General features: G+C 35.8%; 1 protein-coding gene across 23 annotated transcripts in view; it reads right to left on the reverse strand.

Annotated features, from left to right (window-relative positions):
- SOX6 (SRY-box transcription factor 6) overlaps nt 1-24,951 on the reverse strand; it is a 382,016-nt gene that overhangs the window by 206,494 nt on the left and 150,571 nt on the right. For all 23 annotated transcript variants that reach the window (XM_068400308.1, XM_068400301.1, XM_068400306.1 and 20 more), the window contains one exon: nt 16,192-16,402. In XM_068400308.1, the coding sequence (XP_068256409.1) occupies nt 16,192-16,402 (211 nt within the window). The remainder of the gene's footprint in view (nt 1-16,191; nt 16,403-24,951) is intronic.

Below are 24,951 nucleotides of genomic sequence, written 5' to 3' on the forward strand. Positions count from 1 at the left end.
ACATCAGGAAACGTGCAGTGGAATAATATCCCACACACTCTTGCCAGAGGAAAAGAGACATGCATCTCAAAGGATGCAAGCACACAATGCTGTCTTGGTACCTTAAAATGAAATATCCAATTGGTGCTCCATCTGTTAGCTGCAAGACAGCAACAGGTAACCAGAGGTAATATTTTATTACTCATACTAAGTTGACTTCACTAGGGAGTGTAACTGTATTGTTTTCCACTTAAAGAAAATAATCAAGAAATGGCAAGCAACCCTAGTGATTTGTTCAACTTAGAAATACATTTTTCTGACTTGTAGAAAGATCCTGGTTCATATTTTAATAACGGAAATCCTCTACAGTAAGAGATGTAGAAGAGCTACAAAAAAAATAGTACAGATGAGAAACTTGAGCCAGTTTGAAATCAGTGAACACCAATGGCCACAACTGTTACTGACTTGTAAACAGTGTAATTACAAACAAAATTTCCACTGAAACCTCTAACCTTTGTTTATTTATCAGATGTTCATATAATGCTCACATAATTTTAGATACAGTGGTATGTTACAGACAAAACTAGAGACCTTCTATTCTTTTAACAAATTTTGTCCTGGTATAACCTCATTAGTGGCCTAATTTTGTGTGAGCTACAGTAGTATGAACTGATATAGCTTGTATCTAAGAATTTTCTGATGTGTGTTCATCCTCTTAAAGATACTTCACAATTTGTGTTCCATTGCTTGCTTAAAATGTCACAATAGCCTATTCTTCACATTTATTTGAAAATACCTATCCATTTTCCATTCATTTGGAAATACCTACCCATTTTTGCCAAGTTCTCCTACATATTTTTCAAAACAAGGTCAATAAGGAAAGTGGAAAAATAATTTTACATAATGATAGTAAAAGTATGACACTTACTATATTCTCATGCCCTAATGACTGACTCCTTCAGTAGGAAAAATGCTGAGAAGTTTTAACTTCTCAGCACACACATATCTACATTTCTAACAAAGGTAAAATGCCTAGAGGATGATTTTGAGCTTTCCTTGAAGGACGACTCATATGTTAAGGTCTAAATGTCTAATCAAGATAGCAAATTTTAGGTATTTTTCATCACGTACAATTATTCCATTCTATTTTAAGATAGTCTTCATTCTAAGAATCTCCAGCAGCACTCATCTAATACCATTATATACTGGCAAAAAATGTTTTTGTTTGCACTCACATAAAAGGGAAAGAAAAGCACATTGCTTATTAATATCTACTGAATTGTTTAAGAGGATTTTTAAGATACGAGTTAAAAGAATTTCATAATTTCAATTTCTCCTTTTCATTTAATAGTAGACATTCATTAGGACCCACACACTGTAATGAATTATAATAATTTCAAACAAGAATTAAATTACTAGGTACCTAGTGAAAGAGCCATTTTTTCTTAGGTACCCTGTAATCTAACTGTCAGATTTAAAATCTATTCCCAATCAACTCTTCACAACATTCACATTTATTCATCTATGCTAAATTAATAAAAGGTGTGAATAATACTGACAAAATTGATCATTATTGTTCATGTAGATTTAGAAAATTATAAGGTAATCTAAAATATAAAAGGAATTGAGGGAAACTATTACTGTTCTTATAAATAAATTCATCCTTTGCTATATTTTTTTTTAAATCAGGAAAAATCTTCAACAAGAATTTATTTAGATTGACTAGCAAAGCTATTTAATAAATTGCACATTTCAGAATAGAACTACTTTTTTATTTCAAAAACTATTAAAAGTTTATGATTACTCTAATGCAACATGAGAGTTGACCCAAAATCTGAAAAAGTAATGCTGAAATACCAAAACCGCTACCCAGTGTTAGACTGAATACGAATTTTTTTTAGGTTGAGCCTAGCTAAGCACGTTCCATGAGGTCCTGAGTGAGCTCAGGTGACATGAAGTAAGTGGGAATTGAGGTCACTCAGTCTCCCGGAATCCAGATCTGACCGAGTGCGTCAACTCTGCAAAACAGGGCAAGCATCCCTCCCCTTTATCTGTGTAAACAGACGTAAAAGAGGACAGCATTCTCCAAGGAATTAAAGGTGTTACACAATCATCTTTCCTTATATATAGATTTATCAGCAACCAGAAGTAACCACTGGATATTATTACAGCTCTACATAAAATCAAAGACAATGTCTATATTAGACTATCCTGTCCTTTGCACATTTGCAGTAATTCCTACCATCTAACCTCACTGACCCTCTCCCCCCTAACAGGGATCCCTGCAGATAAAGTAAAGCATGTCAACATCTGTTCCCATTCACACTGATTTTAATTTACAAAAAGAGCTTTGCTATTTTCAGAACAGGCTCCAGAGCACAATGACAGATTTAAGGCCTCTAATGGGGTTGCGTTTTGAGCGTGTCAGCATTTCATACTCACCAGGACTTTATTCTAAGGGGCTGCACCAAAGGAAGCTGCGGTGGGTTATGGAGCCACAGCAAGGGTGTTCTCCTCACTGCCGAGCTATTTACCTATAAACCAGCTGACAAAGTTTTAATGTCCTTAACAAACCTCTGTGTGTGCTGCTTTGACCAGAAATCAGAGATCCAGAGCACTGGTGATACAATTGCTTCTCTTCCCATTTTCATTCGGTGCATTCCTTCTACCACCACACACCTTTCTGAAACTCAGCATGTATTACTGGGGGTATGTTCTCCAAACTGCTTTCTCGTGACGTAGCTCTGTTCTTACTGACTTTTGCACCCACTGACTTGTGTGAAAGCAAAGCCAGGCCAAAAGCTCTGTGTCTTTTTTGGGGGGTTTGTTTTGTTGGTTTTTTTTAAAAAAACAGTCTTTAGTCTCTCCTGTTCTGCCATATTACAGATTTCACAATAACTAACCACCATTTTTCTGAAGTTCTTTTAACTGTACTTTATTTATAGATTGCCCTTGTAAATCTAAAGGACTTAATCATCTGACTAGAAAGTTGCAGAGCACACACACTGTGAAGAACACAGTTGTACAAAAACAATTCACAGAGTTTCAGGGAATTCACAGTGACTCAAAATACATTTTTCCATCTCCCCAAGAGGGTTTTAGTTGTTTTTTTTAAGATATACAATATGAAGAGCAACTTGGAGAAACAATGCACAAGTTGTGTTGTAATCATATAACAGCTAAGACATGAGCAGCTGAGCAGAAGGAAGATGGGCAATGGAATGCCATACAGTAATCAGCACTGTTGACTAATCAGAATTTGAGACACTAGAAGGTAATAAGGGTATTATAAAGAATGGCTTATTGAAGGAGCAGCTGTTTATGTGTATCTCACTGTTTAAATGAGTTCCACTAGATTGCCATGGTAAGTTTTGGTAAAAATGTTTTACTCAAAAAAAAAAGATATTATATCAGGAAAAGCAAGTACAAGGGAGCAAATATCTGGGTATCATGATCGCAACTACATTAATAGAAGCAGTTATCTAGGTACTGGGGACCTCTAAAAAATGACATAAATGCAGTGGCCCTGGAAGTTACAAAAGAATATTCATTACTTAGGCAAAGCCTAAATGTCATCTTTGTTAGCCTCCACCACTGAGTGTTGTTGCCATGGGCACAAGAGCTGAGGTGGTTATGAAGGGTAATAGACAAAGAGGAAAAAAACAAGGGAAAGTATAACTAAAAACAACTACAAAGCCATTTTAAGACATTTATATTTGCACCAGCAGCCAATAAACACAATAAACAAATTCAACCTGATTTACAAAACAAGCCAATTTTAATATCCCTTCACATAAACATAATAATAAAATAGTGCTATGATCTCAACTAGGAAAATATAATTAAATAATGTAAAAAGACCAAAAATAGAAACGATATTCAAAATTGCACCTGCGAAAGCAACAACTCACCGTAATTCTCAGACACTAATCACGTTCTTCAAATCTATGTGCCATAGGGTTGTTCACCAGTTTTTTGTTTGCTTGTTTGTTTTCAGAAACCAACTTATGGTTTTGTTTTTAAAAATATCTTTTAACTGTTGGGAGCAGGAAGGAGACTGCCTAATAGTAGTGGAAATTTATCATAACCCATTATTTAAAATATTCTACTTTGGACAGCAAGGGCTTGGTAATATTTAAAAGCCGTCAGCAAGCAGTGGAAACTCTGGTATCTTTGTAACAGTTCACATGTCAAACTGGCAAAGTGCCCACAGTGTACGGCAGAAAAATCTATTTAATGTCTGCCCCACAAGGCGACATGAGGCTTGATTGGCAGAAAGCAGAGAGTGGCTTTTGATCATGTGTCCTAACAAGCAGTTCCAGCTCCTGTCTCTTCGGCTGAACGGCTCCACATTACCTATTCAAACAGAAGTGACAGGCCACTGCACTACTCTTTGGCTCTAGTCTCACGCAGTGGGAGCTATGCTGGAGACAGAGCCACTGATTAAATATATCACTTTTTCAAGACAAGCAGGTTGTCTGAATCAAAGTTGGACAGAATAGACTCAACATTATTAAAAGAGGATATAAAACTGGAGTTGAGTGATGTTAGGCCAGTTTGTACAGCCTCGGGGATTCACAGACTGACAAGGGGAATAAGGAACAGCAGAACTCATAAAGCAGGGTCAAAAATTAGCTGTGACACCTTGGCCATTTTCCCATCACTTCAGGGCCACTGTGTTTCAAATCCTGTAGTCTCTTTCTGGCCTTTTTTTTAATGATACAGTGTGCATGGAGGGGGAGGGGGGGGGACATAAAAATCATTAAGTACCGCAAGTTGCAAATTGCAGTTTTACAATAAAAGGTAAAATATTAGCCACATTTTGCCACCAAATATATATGTGTTTTCTAATTAGACTGGAGCTTTTTCCTTGTATTGTCATCGTCCAAATTATTGTCATCAAACAATTTGTTGATAGTGCACTAGCTACTCTTACTCTAAGGAATAACTGAAAGGAATGACTGAATAGAGGTGCTTATTACATTGCCTCGTTAGTTCATTAACAAAGTGGTTTGATTTTTGAGGTTATACGTCTGGCCACTCTCTGTTGCGTTATCTGATACACAGACACAGAAAGGCAACAGACATGGTATGTTGTCTAGTCATTATATCACAGAAACAACAGATACACTGAAACTTGGAGGAACCAATGCTCCAACTAAATTTTTAATTGCAAAGATAATTGCAGATATAACAAAACCGATTAATAAAGCTGCAAGAACTGCATTTAAACAGATAAAAACACAAACAGTCCAGAGAGGAAACTGAGAAACTGAAGGAAGCTTATTTTACTTAGCGATGCATGTGCATGCCAGATCTATAAAATTACTTCTAAGCTATTAAAAGTTCTGTTAAAAAATGTTAAAATTATGATACAAAATCTGGACAGATTTTTTCAGAACTACTCCTACAGTAATTCCATTGAAATTAATAGAGTCACCTCAGGAATTAACTTGGTTCAATATTCATTTTTTACTACAGCAATTTCTTCTGACATTTTAACAAACCTCTGCCCAATGTGTTAGTTTTTGTTTCACTGTAAATATTTAAAAGTAATCTGCTTGGTACATATTTAAGATACGATAAGGACTGCTAAGACCTACACTGAGAACTGGAGCTGTTTTAAACATTGAAAATGCAGGTAAATTTGAAGATAAAGCAGAAAGAGCCGAACCCTGTCCTCATGCATATCCCTTAACACCTACAGCATAGCTATAAATGCAATAAGAATTCAGTCTTAAGGTGGTGTTAGACCAATGAGAAATTCAGTACAGAGCTCTCAAATGTTTTTGGTGCCACTGCAGGCACTCTAGACTGCAGTGTTCAGAGTTCCTCCAGATGGGTGAAAGAGCTTGCTTGCTTCAACATTTTCAAACAAATAAAAGACAGAAGAGTATTCAAGATGGGTTTTTTAGGTTCAGTGAAGATCATGATTCACTGTAGAAGGTGATGTCACATCATGTTCTTTAAGAAATGTGAGCAGGCAGCAGTGCATTATAGCTTCATGTCAAAATATGGCAAATGGTTATGTAAAGCGTTAAGTAAAAGAGTTAACAGAAAGTAAGATGAAAATAAACAGGCATTCATGCATCAGGCACTGTGCCCAGGAACTCTGGGCACCTATGTAAGTAAAACTAAAAATACAGTATGATTAATAAAAGAAAACAGCTATTAGATACATTTCAAAATGCTAGGCTGTAGAACAAGGCATTTTGGCATGGCTTTACTCATTGGCAGCCCATGTTGAAGACTGACCCAAGACTACAGCACAATGGGTGCTGCTAGTCAGGACGGAGCAACGCTAACAGGAGCTATCTGCAGATGTTTACACAGTACTTGCTCTCATGACTATATTTAACAAGCGCTATTGCACTCTTTTTTCATTAATATCAGAATCTGAACTCTACAGAAACACCACTACTTCTTTATGTTATTAAAGTAATACAGAACAGGGAGGATTTTGACATATTAACAACTATTAACTCTTGCTTCAGTTTGGAAATCAACATGCCAATGAGTAAATAAGGAAGAAGCCTGGCTACAAATGGGAATTAGAAGGGTTCATCGCAATCTAAAATACACTTATGAAGCACAGAAACATGTAGTTCAGAACACTGAATTACGTTTTGTTCCTAGTTTTCACTTTGTGCTCATCAGCTATGCACTGGGAAGTGAGAGGACACACACAGGGCTAAAACTCAGATTATACAGACGAATAGGACTCACAGGGCTTGAGCATACTACCATTGAAGTTCATGATAAAGCCCTTCTTGTCTTTAAAGGTACCGGATCGGTCCTACAGTGCAGAACTACAAGCCTGAAAATAAACCATGTTTGAGACCACAGCTGGGATGCTGTGTCCTATTCTGGGCTCCCAAGTACAAGACAGACATGGGCGTACTCCAGCAATGGACCACAAGGCAACCAACAAACTGGAGCATCTCTCATATGAAAAGGAGCTGAGAGAGCCATGAGTGTTCAGCCTGGAAAAGAGCAGGCTCCCGGGGATAATATATAAATATCTAATGGCAAGAGTAAAGACGACAGATCCACACTCTTCTCATTGGTGCCCAGTGACAGACCCAGAGGCAAAGGGTACAAATGGAGGTACATTAAATCCCCTTGAAACATAAGAAAAACCTTTCTTATTGTAAGGATGACGAAAACTGAACAGGTTGTGGAGTTTCCATCCTTGGAGATACTCAAAAACTGATGGAACATGGCCCTGAGCAACCTGTTCTAGGTGATCCTACTCCAAATGGGGGGAGTGGACCGGACGATCACAAGCTGTGCCTTCCCACCTCAGTCACTCTGTGATTCTCCAGCTCTGTGAAACCAACAGCAAACTGAGTGCAGTGGAACATGGATATATTGTCACTGAAATAAACACAGTAAGGCTCTTGCACGTATTGGCTGATATACTTGAAAGAATAAAGCTGCTTTTAATGATAACATCCTAAATTTTATGATGCTGAACTGAGCAGTTCTTTGTAAAAAGGATAAATTCAAAATCCAATTTCCTCCCTCACATTATAAAACACTCTAGATTTCCAAATTTTCTAAGCTCCAATTCTTCCCGTTCCAAATTTCAGGGAAAATAAAAATGTCTAAAATATACTTAAATAAAGTAGTATTTTAAGTGGAAAAAATTAACTACTTTTTTTTTTTTTCCTAATTCTTACTCGTATTTAATAATACAGAAAAGTAACACTGACGCTGAATGGATTTAGTCTCCTTAACATAATATTTGTCTGGGGTTAATTAGCATGGCTGAAGATTAATCTTAATAGTTCTTTGTTGTTTCCACTGGAGGCAGGTTTCCCTCATGAAAGAAACAGCATCTTGGAGTTTCAGACTAAAACACAGAGGTGAGAGCAGCTGCTCTCTCAGTTAGATGAACAAGACAGCCTGAGTATGTAGTTGCCTCGTGAAACCAGGCAGCGAATGCCTCTTTCTCTCTTGTAGCAACCAAATAAAGTTGTCAAAATTATTTTTAAGTAACGATAAGGTATCTAAACCAAATACTGTATAGAAAAATAAGGAATATATCAGCATTTAAAATATATATGCTGCTGAGCATTTTTACTGTCATTTCTTTAAGAAAAGCAGATCTAATTAGCTGTATCTCTAAAGTGCGTATCTAGCATTTTTATTATGTATTATAACATTTTGCTTAGAGTTGACATTTTTATTCTGACAAGCACTGTCTGGAGAGCTCTCAATAAATAATACATTTACAATTTTCAGTAAATAAGCACTGGACACAAATCGTTATCCTTACTTATAGCTGCCCCTCTCTAATAGTGCTTTTACAAGTAAGGTGACTATTCAGTCTAATGCAATACTCTCAGTGCTGGAAAGATATTTTCATTCATTACCCCAGTCACCAGCACTTAAAGCACTTTTAGGCCCTGTTGCAAAACAGCAGGAATGGCAAAGCAAATAAGACCAACTAAAACTAAAGTTCATCACCAAGGAAATCTGAGGTCATTCACCCTACTACAGAACTTGGAAAATACAATGGCATACAAGATCAGCCATATTCAAGCCCTGTCTTTCCCTCATATTTTTATATTTACATTAGCAATTTTAGGAAGCGAAGTATTGCAATGTAGTCCTTACTATTAACCTGATGACTACAAAATGTATTTCAGTTCCCATTTGAAAGAACGATCTGATCATAAAATTGTTTGTGTCACAGTACATCAGAAACCAGTGAAGTTCGAATTTATTTTTCTGCTAAGATCACACAACTGAAGCAACTCTCCATATTTTTACAGCTATTTACTCACTCACATTCTTCACCACAGAGCCCAATGTCAGTTGTACCCATTCATACTGAACTTGCGTTTCTTACTGCCCTAAGGTAAAAGCTGGCTTTTTAGATATGCATTTTTTTAATAATGCTTTCATAATACTAATAACATACAAATAGCGTCAAGACAGCAGATCTTATACCATGTCTTAAAAGGAGACAAAAAATGTAGAGGAGCACAGTGCATAAAATTATATAAAATGGAAGAATAGAGACAATTTATCACACAGTAAAAATTAAATTAAATTAGATTGTATCTATCTGGACAATGTCAGGATTGAGAGGTACAGTGGGATTAAAGAAAAAGATGAGACGACCCCTGAAGTTAAGACATTGGAAAACAGAGTTACTGGGTAGGAACTGGTTGGAACGATCAGTAGATGCTGGCATTGAGAAGATCTCGGGCCTGTTTCATTTTAATCTGTCCCTGGCCTCAGCTCAAGTTCAGAGACAATGAGGAAAGGCTGAAAGTCCATTTGTTCTAATGAAAAGTATTTTACTTATGTCAAATATTCAGAGCTGAATAAAGACATTTCCTCAATGTAATGTGAGCATCTAAAAATGGTGAAAGTAAACATCTACCCAAAAATACTTTAAAGAGTTATCATAGCTAGAAGGGATGTCCCAATCTTCAGAACTAAGACCTGAATTTCAGACTCTCCCCACATCAGGATTCAAGCTCTCATCAGCTCTGTGTATTAGCGAAAGCAACAATTTTGTAAAAGTGCAGGGGTACAAAGCTTCAACAAGAAAACAGCCTGCACTGGGAAACAGAACCTCCATAAAATGCCATAGGTCCCACATCTAGGTAACTGCCTGATAGTAACCAAGGTGTATTTTCACCTGACAGGTCATCCTGTGGCTATTTCCGTTCAACTTCCAGCAGATCCTATTATGAAAAACACCACCAAACTCACCCCATTCTTGTTTATAATCTTGCATCAGAGCTAAGAATTGAAGGGACATGAAAACCTTTTAGCAAAAAAAGATGGTCTCCATAATCTATTGACTTACTCAGAGAGATCTCATTCTTCTTGATACCTGTGTAAAAGCCTGTACTATTCTCCATTTCTCTGCCATGAACAAATTTCAGAACAAAGAAAACTGAAGGGAAACTTCAAATGTAGCATGAGAAATACTGAAAAATGCTGAAGAATTACTACTGTAATCCACACAGAACCTGTGAGTAATGACTAGATGCTCAAATGCTACGACACTGGGCAAGACTGTAGTGTAGACAGACAGATAATAAATGCAAAGATAAGGTGGAAAGATGACCACGTGCGCCAGTTTCTTTAATAAAAATTGTGAGACAGCATTTAATCACAAAACAGTACTCTGAAAGACTTAAAGGATACAAGACAGGAAATAATCAAAAATGCATAAATTCTCATACACCTAGAAGGATAAATAAACATATGAGACAAAATATTAATGATCAGATACAGTGTGGTTACACAGGCAGGGTCTGCCTTTGCAAAAAAAAATATTTACCTAAACATATGTTGCATTCTAAATGTCATTAAATCAAGTTCATTAAAGTAATTTCTGCTTCAAACAAGAATGAATTTTTGATAGAAAAATCAACTACATCAGATAGAAAGAAACTAGGCTGCATTTTCTTTTAGTTACCAGGAAAATAACCCTAGAAACCACTTTCTTTGTGATAATGTTCCTAAAAAATCATAAATTACTTTAATTTAACACATTAAGACATAGGAATTCACTGTACACTTCAACAAATGAATTCTTAGAAATTTTATGATCTATAAAACTTCTCTAAATAGAATATATTTTTCTAGAACAGCAACATAAATTGCAAAAAGGAGTGACCAATGTGATTTTACCAAGATCACTGCATGAAAAAAAAAAAAAAAAGAGACAGTGAGTTGCATTTAATTATATGGTAAAGATGTAAGTAATTCAAGAAAATAGCGGTTTAGGAAAATGTGCCTCATATCTCTCCTGTAACTTGATCTGAGTCATCTATTTATTGTGTGGACTTTTGGTCTTTTGTGTTTTTATTTTGGAAACAAGTTTGGAGATTAGCAGAAAAATTTCTCAGCCTAGATGCTACCATATACAGTTTCTAATAAAAAGCAAGTAAAAGATCCCAGTAACATTTTTAAGGCCTTGAAACAGCACAAAATACCTACAGCCATCAAGAAAACTAAAGAATAAAGAACAGGGGTCTATAAATGCCAGGTATATTAGGACAACCAAGGATCATGCCTTCATCAGTGGAAAGTGTGGGTATAGAGAACATCACAAGACAGATAACTTGAATTAATTCTCAGTAAAACTTCTGAAAACCATTCAAAAATATCCATTGACCACAGGTGGTTGGTAGTTCACTACTGACCTGATCCACAAAAAAGAACTCCTGATATGTAATGTCCTCAAAGATTATGCCAGAAAATAAGTGTGTATGCCTGAACTCTATTTTCAGCTGTGGCAGGCTTAAAACAAAGAATACAAAACTGAAACTCTCCATTCATTTAATACAATATAGCACACACAGATTCCGTTAAAAAAAGCAACAAAAAAAACTCCAACAACAAAAAAACCTGCATAAAATTACAACCGAAAGGGTTTATCAGTGTCCAGTTATAAAACACAGTATGTGAAAGTTTAAGGTTCTTTATTTCCCAGTGAAGTCAACAAGAAATATGTACATATTCATGTGTGCAATACTTGAGTATACTTGTCCTTACTGGCATGGTAGAAAATTTTATAGGGGAAGGGTTAATCTATTTTAACTCAATATAAAAGAAAGCCTTCAATTATTATTAACCAATGAAACTGAAGGGAAAAAAATAACAAAACACAAAAATCAGAAAAACCACCACTACCAAGTAGTGTAGTAAGATTTCCCTATTGCATATAAAATGAATAATACATGTGAATCCTTCATTTTTAATTTAGATATCTTTAGGCGTATTATATATCACTATGAGTTACATATATTCACCCATAGATAGAGAGTACAAACAGGTGCACATGACACAGATTAGATGGAAATTTATGAATATACTACTCTTTATATAGATGTTCATTATTCCAACATGCATCCATAAAAATCTTTGATCTCTGAATGTTCAACTATGGTCTTCAAGGAGGAAACAAGAATGGGAAGCAGTTTATAAAAAGCTTGTGCTAGAATTCTGAACTGAGCTTGGTTGAAAAATGATACTGTATACGTCTCTTAGAATCAAGGTCAAAAGTGAATTAGGAATCCAGGCCCTGAGTAATGAGGGCTTAGCACTTAGCAGAAATGACATGCCCAGTTTCCAGCTCCGAAGTGCCAGCTGACCTGCCAACCTAGCATTCCAGATCTGAAAGGGGGAAATCTGCTCTCCTAGCTACAGACGTGTACTACTAATTATTGCTTGTAGAGGCTTATGATGAAGTACAGTAGGATAGTTGTCTGGAAGGCAATTCTCAGACTAGAATTCAGGCAGTCCAGGCAATGTAAATCTGTCTCACAAAAGTAATATAAGCAATATTCTGAAAGAAAGGTCTTTTACTGAAGGGGGGTAGAAAGGGAAAGAAGCAGTCTGTCCATACTATCTAACATCAACTCTTCATTTGAGCTGTAGAGAGACTTAATACTTGACTGTACTGGAGGATACTTCCAAAGAAAAAGGCCAGTAAAACAATCCTTCTGCTCACAGAAAAACTAAAAAGATTAATATACTGAAGTTACCCAAGAGGTCTTAGAGTTTAGTGTTGTTGATAAATTAGACACCTGTTCATTTCTGACCTCTTCTGTCTTATGAGAACACATGTCAGCAAGGTCTTTACATGCTCAAATTAACTATAAATATTTGTAGCATTCTTTTTTCTTTTTTTTTTTTTGTTACAACTTTCTCATCAATTTTCTCATTTCCAAATCATTACAAGTTAAGACACAGGGATGCCTTAATGTACAAAGTGCGCAAATACTGGACCATGCAGTCAAAAAATATCATTTATCCTGTGATGTTTGTAGTCTTTGTTCAAACTACAAATAACGTTAAAAACGTACATAAGGTATATTCAGTCCTGTATGAGGCGCTCATGTTCCCAGTATTATACAGAAGACATGACACTGGCTGAAGCACTATTATTAAAGAGAAATTAAAACAGCTGTACATTATGCTGAAGCACTCACTCTTTCCTTTGCAAACAGACGGTCCTGGATTACAAGCAGCACTTGACCATTTAAATCACTACAACAACCAGATTTAACCAGCTGGGCCATATTCTCTTAGGCAATGCCTGTTGACCTCCTCAGTCACAGCTGCTCAAATGAAATTCTCATTAGACAACTTATTTTCAGAAGCCAAAGGACTCCGATTAAATATATCTATTTAGACATGATAAAGTCTTTCAGTATATATTTCCTTTCCAATGTTATGGGGTACAATGGAGACCACAAGTAGTATATACGAGCATAACAGACACCTAATAGCAGAAGGGGTACCACAAAATATTTAAATATTTGACAGCAGCAACTTATATTACTCAAATTCAGATCCTATAGATGGACCAGAAAGTTACTATAATAACGTTAAAAGAGACTTGTTGTTGTACTTGAGTAGGGGTTAGAGCAGATAGCTGGAATTCTTGAGTTCTTTATTTCAGTTCTAACTCTACAATTAACTTGACATATGACTGTATGTTAGCCCAATTCCCACAGCTACCTCAATGATCATGGAGCTCCTCCCTATAAAAAAACACTAACATGTACTACTAATTTATTCAAACAAGTGATGCAAGACTTCAGGCCCCACAGATTTTACACAGTATTATACAGTAGAAATACACATCTTTTCCCCATTACATTCCTTAAAGCAATTATATTCTGCTATTTGCTCAAAAAATCAGCAGGTGTTTTTCAATTTGGGTAAGCGATTTTGTGACAGATCAGGACTTAATACACAAAGAGCTCCTTAACAGCATTGGCTGCATACCATTTTAAGAAGAGAACTCCATAGAAAACTATTCTAAAGGATAGATGTTAAAGAGCATCATGTATGGTACGTGTATGATTAGGCTATTAATTAGGTTGTTTAAAAGAGACTGTAAGATGGCAAAACATTTTGATAATCTCAGACTTCATATCTCCAGCTAACTCAGTGCAGAGCCAGTTGCAGCACCCACAGTCACGACAAAGATCAGAGTCTTAAAATAGTAATTATTTTTAAATGTTATTTTATTCAAATCAGACAAGTATGAAGAGTTTCCTTTTTAACTCAGAGAAACTTCTGAATACTACAATAGGTGTTCCAATGTGTCATAATAATTCAGGTATTCCTATTCTACACAGAAGTTTAAAACCGTTGAATTTCTGAAGTGTAACATTCCAGTTACACATAGAAGAATTCCAGTCTTTCTATTAATGGTTTTTCCATTTTAGTTTATATGGTACCAGTCAGATGTCCATTAACTATTTTCTGTAAAATGGAAGTGTCCTTTTTGTCTACAGAAAATGCTGGATAGATTCAAAAGAACTTAACATGAAGATACAGTCAATTACCTTTGAACTTACAGGCAGACTTTAGAATAGTTTTCCAGCATCATGTGGTCCATAAAAGGCAAGATTATTTTATAGATCAGAAATTACCTTTATTTCACAGCTGGTGAGAACATACAGCATGGAAGGCTCAGACTTGGTGAGAGGGACCTCACTGCTGTGCACATACCTCTCTTAAATCAACTACTGTATATTAATACAGAGGAAGTGCAGAAAATTCTTGAGAATTCATATAGAAATAAGCTACAAAATGCTTGAATCCTTACAGTAAGATACTATGTTTAAACTTTTTGATGCACATGTTTATCAGCACAGCATTCAGTATACTCCTGGAAAAGTCTTAGCCGTGGTGTCACTATAATCAACAGCAACTTGTACACTCCTGCAGCGAAGTATGAGCCAAGACCTTTGATTAGCATGGAGTGTCGAACGACTGTTACTGACTGTAAAAATCAACTTTGCCAAAGTAACATTTAAAATAGTTTTCCTAGTCTAACCACCAAATCTAAGAAAGCAATTTTTAAAGAGTGATCTTTACAGCTGAAAACAGACAGATGGTAGTAAAGAATCTGGGACATTCTCTCTTTAGAGATGTTTCACCAGCTTCAGAAAGGACACCTATAGAACACATTTATCTATGTGCTGGCATTTAACAATTGTGCCAAGAAATTTGAAAGCCTACTTCCATCCCTACATGATTTTATCCCATATTTAAACATATTATTGTATCAGCATCAATTTTAATTGAAATCTACATTGTTACACGGAGCCAAGGGATCCTAAAGTACACTGCTTAAAGTGCACTATGACCATAACATGAAATCGAGGAGGTAAAATCATTCTGAACTCATTCATACTTCAAAGAAAAAAGGGATCACAAAGTTCTACTGCCTTGTGGTTCTACTACATTACAAATATTCTTCCTGGGTTATTTTTAATGCCACAAAACAATACTGGTAAAATAACTAACAGAATCCACACCAATGCCTCCACATCTGTTTATCTGTTTCAGAGGCTCCTGCTCTCATATCTTATCTGGTTCAAACTCGTGTATGAGCTCACAGACCAGAGGATATTGCTGCAAAAGCAACCAATACTTTGTTCTATTTGACATGGGGAGAGATTTTCATAGTCAACCCTGACCAGGTGCACACAAATACTGATAAACTCATTCTCCAATGCTGTTTAGTTCCTATCAAGACCAAAATCTTGGCAAATTCGATGAAAATATCTGAATAAGGACTGAATACATAAACTGCCTTAGAGCTCAAAGATTTATCCTCATTTTTATCTCTCTCTTTTAACATTTGTAACAATATCTGAGAAGACTGTAAAAAAATTGATTTCTTCAGCCTCAATTCTACATATATAGGTCAGAACTAGGTACTCTTTTGACCTAAAACTCTTTCCCATTCTCCTAGCCACAGATGTTGGGTCATTAAGGTGATGAAAGATGAGAGTTTCTAAGGCAAAATAAACCAGCTCATGTTTTATTCATTCCTATTGTTTAAAATAAACATTTATCTTTTAAAAGAAAAAGAACAAATACCACTGACAAATATCCCTCACAACTCTATGACCAGTTAAGAATTCATCATAACCTTTCAACTAAGAGTTGAGTTTTCACCTAAACCAACATTCTTGCTTTGACTCACAGACAACCAACAGAATTTAGGAAGTTTTAAAAAACTGGCATATTTGTCTAAAATCCCTAATGGATCTCAAACGACCATTGCCATGGTAACCTGCAAATAACTTTATCCTAGGCTTTGCCAATTACGTAATTTTCTGGCACTTGATACCCAACACATTCTTTATGCCATAAAAATTGTAGGGTTTGGGGGTGGGGAAAACTGTATCGGTCTTATCCAACACATACCCTCTTGCTCAGTCCTGGTCATTTCTTCTAGTTTCTTCTGCTTCAGTGTGTCCACCACATCTGCAAGGCTTCCTTTGCGGCGTTCTGGTGTTCCAAAATTAACACTGGTCATTAGCTCACTGCGGTCACGACCTCCTTCGTCGGGCTTGTTTGGTGAGGTAGAGGTATTTCGGAAGGAATATAGGGAACATAACTTATTACTCTCTGATTCCTGCAAAGAAACAATACAATGTGAAAACATGGGCTATACTCTTACGTTAGAAGGATCTCAAACAGGTAAAAGTTGAAAGCATTATTTATTAGTCTATAATACTAATGAACCTATATGTATCCTCCAGTTTCTAAAATGAGCATTATGATTTTAATTTCTCAGTTTCAGTGCTTGACAGAGGCTCTACTTCCTTAAGGCCAGTCCTCTCCATACTTCTAATGATCATACTTCATGTCTGAGATACTCCTCATCAAGGATTTTCCTTGTGAGAAACAAGCCACTTCGACACTTTTTTCAATGAATGTGTTAAGCTTTTACAATTTTCTTTAGTTCCTTAAGTAATACATGTAGCACTGAGAGAGAATATACAGGCAAGGACAAATTATTGCTGGATAGATCTTCAGATAATGGAAAACGGCATAACTTTAAAAATAGAAAAAGAGTGAGGCCAATAATGACTGAGGAGCAAGTAATCTACTTCACAGTTAAACAAAGCTTATGGTATGTTTCTGCCCATGTGCATTCACTGCTCTTTAAATTAAACCCTTTTCTTAAAAAATGAAGGCTATAATGCTTCTAAAATATGAAAGGAGATGCTACTTTACAGGCTAACACAGGCAAGAATGAGCAATGAAATGAGTTTATGGCAGAACAAGTCATGTATGCTGATACATAGATATGGAGAGTACATGTATCAGAGAAGGTGTTATATAGTCAAAAACACAAAAAGAGAATTAAAAAGGGTTCATCTCCCCTGTCGATAGATAACACACAGCATTTGAGCAATAAGCTTAAAAAAAAAAAAAGGCATCAAAAAGCAAGAGTAATGTCAATTCTCCTCAGTTTTGTGATATCACGCAACAGTCGAGCCCTCCATGAACTTCTCTTGCTCAGTCTCCTCATTCTCCCAACCATAGATGCAACATTCATTGCATCTATGCTTTCACTCTTTCAGCTAAAAGGAACACAAATTCTTCAATTTGTCCTCAAAAACTCAACCATGGGAATTTCTCACACACTTCTCTTTCCAAAATTATTATTCTATTTTAAATTTTCATATTATCGGGCTAGATGTGCTAAAAATTGGGGGTAAAAAAGTCAAGGTTTTTTTATATGGTATGCCTAGAAATGTCAGTGCATATATTCAGTGACATAAAACAGATTTTCTCTAAAATTAAAGAGTAATAATAATAATGGTGATATATTTAAGAATTAAGAGCTGAATTAATAGTTCTATCAAAAATAATTCTCCCAATGCATAGTGTTCCCCACAAACAATAATATTCCTTCTACTCTATGAGCTGAAAATACCCATCTACAGAGTACTGAAGAAATTTGTGTTGGGAAATGTCCCACGTGAAACAAGGTCTGAAGAAAGACGGACTAGAAAACATTAACCATCGGCAGCAACATCAGACATAAATCTTTGCTTCAGTCTTGAACGGATTAAGAAGTAGCTGTGCAATGTAACAGAAGAATCAACACTAACAATGAGCAAGTGTGGTAACTAAGGGCTGATGGACTGCATAGAAGGTGGTGGTGACAAATCGTCATCAAGCACAGCAGTATACCATCAGCACAGCACTATTCTTGCCATTGGAGAAAGAGGCAGCATTTGCTAGTGATGTTGAAAATGTATTTATTCACTAAGACCGGAAACTAGAAGAAGATGCTATCGCATCCCAGCAGTAGCAGCACCCCTGTCAACACAGCGACAGAGGTTTTGTAAGTACAGACAGAAAGAGAGGTGACACGGAACAAAAACTTAACCCTTTTTTCATCTATCAAACATTAAAGAATTTTCATCCCATCCATTTCTATTCATTAAAGAATCAAACATCACAAAGGACAACAATAGCTTAGACAGACCAGGTACAGAGCTGAATTTATTTAGTTGCCTTTAGAAAAGGAAGGCTTTCTTATCTTCAATTGTTTCTGAAAGATACTTTGCATTTTTCTTAAAACTTGGTCTAAGTTACAATGGAGATGAAAAAAGCATCTTCTAATATTTTTCAAATTTAAAACTTGAATTTCTATAATACATTTCCTCAATGGAGAATTAATACTATATAACAGGGCATTTTGAAGACTACAGTGTAAGAGCAACTTAGTAATTTTAAAGGAGTTTGTTCTCAAGAAAGCAATGTCCTCTTACAGTACATGAAGCATATCCATCAGGCTCAGTGCAGCGTTTGTCATGGTCTCAGCAAGGAACACTAAATCTATGGTTTAGGCCGGAAACAAGAGGATAAGGCTAATCTGTGGAGCAAGTAGAAATGACCGAATGTTCTTCCTCCTGATAACCTATCCTCTCCCTCATCTGAATGCATACATGGTCCAGTATAATGTTCCTTCAGTGCTAATGAAAGACTGTTCAAGTCCTGCCTCTGTTAGTCAGCACATCCACATTTTTTCTTGCCCAAAAGACTTCAATATCCAAAACAAAGATGAGACAAGTTTCAACTCCATGTAAGTCATGTACGTTTATGGAATGGAGGCAGAATGACAGCCTTTGCAAGAATGAGGATCTGTCCAACTAATGGGGTATTTTATATTGTCAGTTTTGTGGGTAATTAAAATGTACAATAAAAATAAAAGAATAAAACGTATCAATATTTTTGGTTCTGTTAGGTTATACAGCTCTAGTATTGGGGTCACTAAACATCTAATACTTTTGCAGTGTACAATTTGAGTTGGGACTCTGAGAAACCCAGCAAGGATGACTTTCTGAGCCCCACCTTTTTCCGAACTCAGAAATGGTTAAAAAGAGTGGCTGAGGATTCAGCAGAAGAACTGCACAAACTGAAAGGCATTCAAGGGATTAAAGGGGCAAATGGGAAAACTGTAGACGAGTCCAGTATAAATACCTTATCTAATAATAGCAGAACTCAGGTAGAAAAATCTAAATCAGCTGCATGTACAATTATCTACAAGAATCAAAACCAATTCCCATGCATTCTATGATTCTAGATAAATTTATGAATAATTTACAAATAAAATGTAGCTAAAATGAAACATTGAAAAGGCTTCAGAAGGAATTTTATAGCTACACAATCAGAATAGATATTTTTACTCCTATGTATCTAGTGTTGGCAGCTTTCTTTTTTATTCCAACCTTATGAACAGGTTATATTGACCTCACATTCGTGGCAAGCTAGACAGATCAAAAAATAATGGGGCAAGGGAAGCATTTCTGTTATAGTTTCTCTAGAAAGGTGACTCAACTGTATTTGAAAGGACATTGTTACTACAGCATTCAGTTTGTTGAAAATCGAATAAAGGTTGCAGCAAATTTATGAAGGATTTTAATTTGCTTGAAGGACCTTATAATATTTGTGGACCAATGCATGTCATGTTTATGTCCCAGCACCTCACTCACTGCATGACCAAAAGTGCAACTATCACATACATCAGATGCAGACTGGCTATCGAAAAGTAATTTGCATTGACATTCACAAGCAGCATGCAGATAGTCTCCTAACGTAACTGGAAGTACATCATTATCAGGTATCCCCTGAAAAGAGACTAGTGGATCACGTGTGTTGTCTGAGAGAAGAGCTATATCATCTCCATAAGTTGTTTGCTGGTCCTCTTGCTTTAATGCATAAGGTACTCTCACTAGAAAATCTGAAGTCCGGAATGGAAAAGGACCACTATGCTTCTTATCACAGAACAAGAAAATAAATTCATGGTTAGGAAAGGAGAACCTGTTTCTTTTGAATATAGGAGGATTAAATAATGAAAGAGATCCTATTCTTGAGAAGCATTATGAAGCCACCTTTTACAGAATGAGGAAGCCCCAGTTTGTTTGACCTGAAGAGAGGAAAGAAAGGATGCTGTTACAGGTGCTTTTCATGCTTTTTCCAAGAGCATGGAAGAAGAGGTAAAGACGAGTAAAGTGCCTAGCCAAGATGAACTCAAATATTTTCATTTTGGAAAATCCAGCTGAGCAATTCATCAGCACTGATGAAAATTCTCCATGCAAGTGAACTTTTCTCAGCATAACTGATAATACTTAATAAGACAATGAGCAAGAGAATATGGCTGATATGAATGTCCACTTAATGTATTTGGACGCAATCTCATGCCCAAATTCATCCAGTAGCTACGTAATACACTACACAACTGACACATCCCTGAATTCTAAGGTTTAAAATTCATGTATTTCTGTAAAATGGCATTTTAAGTCTAAACTTGAAATAATCTCTTCAACCCATGACAGTCCCTTTGAAAGGTGCATTTTTCAAGGTGTGCAATTCTTACTGATTTCAGTGATTTCCTTGTAAGGAGGTGGAAAAAAGGAAAATATCACAAGATAAATAGCAAACATTTAGCCTATGGACAAAAGATTTAACACCGAGCATGCTTCTTCATCCAACAATGGTGAAATCTGGTCACAGTAAACCCCACACATTTTTAATCTTGACTATATTAAGGTTAATTCAATTTCCAGCCAAGAAATAGAATAATATAGACATATTAATAAAGTGTCAGTATTAAAATATTATGTCCATCTGAAGAATATTTTACTTCCAATAAGAACAGAGTGCTTAGAAAAGAAGAAATTTAAGAAAAAGTATGTTTGCAAAATTTGAATTCGGTCCTAACAGAAAGTGTTTTGACAAAATGTCCCTATTATAACAGATGAAATACCTATATATAGCCATTAAAATTTAAGCATTAGGTTTCAAAGTGGACAAAATGGAGAATAATAAATAAATGCACAAGAGAGAAAACCAGAAATTAGCAAGGCATGAATACTAAAATACTCCGCATGGCTCACTCAGGGATAGGTAGCCCATACATGAAATCACACTTTTACTTATCCCTAAAACCTCTACCTGCCTTGCTACTGATATGTCAATGAGAAAACAACATTAAGATTTCCAGTGCAATATGTTAAAAGCTTTCCTAGGTCTATCCTTGGCCTTTTTCATGTTAGAGGGGCAGCATTCTTTAACCAATCCCAAGTTCGCTTTGAATATATGTGGTCCAACAAGAGTGTCGTTAATCTCATCATCTTTCCAGGCTGCCTGGTGTAAACAAGGAGTGGCCTGTTGGCCATTCCTTTTAGAGTTGCTGTGGAGGGCTCAAGTATAGTTTTGCTAATGGCAGAAACAATTCCAAATAATTACAAACAATGGCTTGGTATAAATAAAGAGGGGGACCCTGTGACTATGTACATGGTATTTTCTTCACGCTCCATAATAATTCCTTTAAAACTGTTACATTAAGATAATATGGAGAGATATTTCAGCATGCCTCTTACTCTGAAAAAAATATTTTTTAGCAGGTACATTCACTAAATTACACAAGTTACATTGGTAAAATTCTTCAAAAACAGATCTGCTTAGCTTCTGTACAAAGGAAGGAAAATACACTTTCTTAGCAGTTTCTGTTGAAGAAGGACTAAGCAAATAATCATAATTTTTTTTGTTTGTGTAAAAAAAATGTATTTTCTTGTGTATTTATATTTTAACAGTTTAAGTACTTCATTTTCCCATCAGTGGTCCCACTGGTTTTAACAGGATAAATGAGGGAGCACTGCTGTAAGTGATGTAAATAAGGGTATTGAAAGTTGACCCAGTCTTTTTCATATCAGGAAGCTAATGTTTATAGCAATATCTGCAAACTGAATCATAAGCCAACTTATGTCAACTTTTATGAAGCCCTTTCACTTCCAAAATAGAGCAAATGCACACAAAATGACAGTTCTATTGGTGAAAGATTATAGGCTAAAAACAAGGTTCAGTATTCTTGCTCCTTCCTCTGAATGGCCAAAGTACAAAATATGGGGGGCTCCATTTGGGGGCTGAGAAGCAACATCTCAGACTGGGGACTCCACAATCATGAGTGGAGATCTGGCTTGGGCCAGATCTCTCTTTGGGATCCTCGTAAGGTTTAAGGACAGACCAGCAGTCTGGTGAACTGGATTCTCTGATTGGGAGCCTTAGAAGGGGGTAGTGCATGAGGCTGCAGATTTTAATAAAGAGACATCACAATTCTTTTATGGTGGCATTTATGTTTTATGCAGGGAGGATAGATTCCGTCTCAAAGAGAGAAGCTCTCTGAAGGTGAGAAAAGAGGAAAACTCTGGAACTCAAACTGTGGGCTGTACGAAATCAGGGTCACAGTGTTAGTTAGCAATTTAAGAATAACTACCGTCAACTTTGATTGAAAGTTGACAACTGCAATCCTACTCAATAGCCAGAGAGAAAACTGTTTCTCTCTTACAGAGTTCAACTGAAATCATAGGATGAATGGCCAAGAAGTAGAAAGCAAATATTACTAACATAAAATGTGTTAGCTGAATTGCTTATTTCCATGTGGATGAGGCTTTTCTGTTATAAAGGGATATTTATCTGTCTCTGCATTGAATGGGACACATGTAAACACCCCAGGAAAGTTGGATATCCAGAGTGGTTTTGATTCCAAGTACTAGAGGCATGCTGGCACTTGGAACTAGTCTGGAGTTAACATATAATGAAAGCAAATGTTTACAAAATCATTTCCAATCACTACATTAAATAAGGTTTCCCATTTTGAGGAATTTAATTAAATAGAATTAAGAGAAATTAAAACTCTAAGTGTTCATTTCCAATTCTCATCCAATTAAAAAAACCCAAAAGTTTTATTAAAAAAAAATTATTTAAATCCAAGGCTTGAGAATGACTGCTATGAGCTATAGAGAGAACACCATTTGTAAAGTCTCAGCAAATTATACTAGTGGGAGGGCAAATGGCAAGTAATGGAATAAAACCTGCAGTCTTTAGCTCAGCATTTACTCTGATAAAACTTACACTGATATCACTGCCAAAGTATAGGCTGAATACAATCTGTAAAAGGCTTGTATTTCATCTTTATGTACATCTAAAAACCTCAAGAAGAAACAATACAACAGTAAGAACTAGCTCTAAGCCAAGAAATAATATGATAAATTAAGAAAAAAAACAGGAAAATAAGTTTAGTTCAGATCAAAGGTTTAAAAACGAGATGACATAATAATCAGGCATACATGATACGAGTATGGCCTTATGAATAGGCCCCTGAAAGACTAGATATCTGTTTGGAAGGAATAGGCAGGGACTTTTTGTTTTATATAAAGTATGACCACTTAATTGCAGCAATGCCTTCATACTCAGTTATTGGAGCAAACCAAATGAATCCAGGTACACCAACTTTTGGGTAGAGAGATTTCAGAAGGTTACAATTTTTCAACTATGTGATTTAAACACTTCTCTTTACAAACGAGCAAATCTGTGAAAAATGTTGACAGGCATTTTGCTCCATTCCAGAATAGAAAATCACCTCAAAATTCTTGAATACCAATCATTTCTATATGGCAATCAATTCACCCACAAACAACATGCATAAACTCATATGTGCTTTAGTAAGAGTTAGATGCTAAGGATTTCCTTAATTATTCAAATACCATATGTCCTAACCCCCTGTGTTTAGGTTTGGTAAAAAAATCACAACAATATTGAGACTTTATACCCTGGACTTTGGTTAAACGCTCTTATCAAGGAAAAAGTAATAGACGACCATTTACAGAATGAGTATTTAGACTTATATTTTCATCTAAACTGAAACTGAAGATGCATTGTGATCAGTCACAGCTGATTAGCACTGTTTACTTTTTGGGTAAATAAAGACACATATTTTGTGATGTATGCTTGTCAGAAGCTGCCAAATAAAACAAGGATTGTGTGGCTTGGATATTCCAGACCACTTTGTATATATCCAACTTCCTCCTATAAGGTCGTCTTAGTTGTCTGACTTATAACTAGATCTATTGTAAATATCAAATTAAAATTTGTATTTGTTTTTAGCAATATCAAATGCACATAGAAATCCTTCTCTATATATAGTTACATGACATGTATTACATGCTTTATGTTTCCCTTTTAGCATTTGCGGAGGAATGCATGCAGGAAACCAGCCTGCTGCATAGAGTACTTGTATTTCTTTAAGGTAAACACTGATGAAACATTTGGAAGATTGAAATAAAAACAAGACATTTATGAGACATAAAGGTATCACATAAAACTGTTGTGAATTACAATAACATTGGCTGAATCCCAGAACAGATAATCCTTATAAACATGCAGGAATGTTGTAAACTGTATATGAATGTCAGTGATACAGTACATTAGGAGATTCATATTATGCTTGGTGCTGTGTAAGTCTCAGTCACTGGATTTTTCATGGCCTCAAAGATTAAAATAAATACATGTATTATCTTTCCTTCCTCCATGAAGACATTTTATGTACACAGTTTTATTATGCTGAACAAAGACACCAAAGTCTGTTTTTTCTTGAGCTGTCAAAGTACAAAAGAAATGCAAAAAGTCCTTGCACAGATGTAGTAAAGTGCTGGATTTTATCTTTTGGCAGGTGCTCAATATGCAGCCCACATAATCACATGTTAATGACTGGAGTGTGTTAATCAGCATGCATACCTGATTCCTTCTTGCCCAAGGAAAAAAAAATTAACAATTTAGAGCATGTTAATGCTTCTACTTTTGAAAAAATTCATGTCACTATAC

Source organism: Nyctibius grandis, chromosome 4 (genome assembly GCF_013368605.1).
Source record: "Nyctibius grandis isolate bNycGra1 chromosome 4, bNycGra1.pri, whole genome shotgun sequence".
Taxonomy (NCBI): Eukaryota; Metazoa; Chordata; class Aves; order Nyctibiiformes; family Nyctibiidae; genus Nyctibius; species Nyctibius grandis.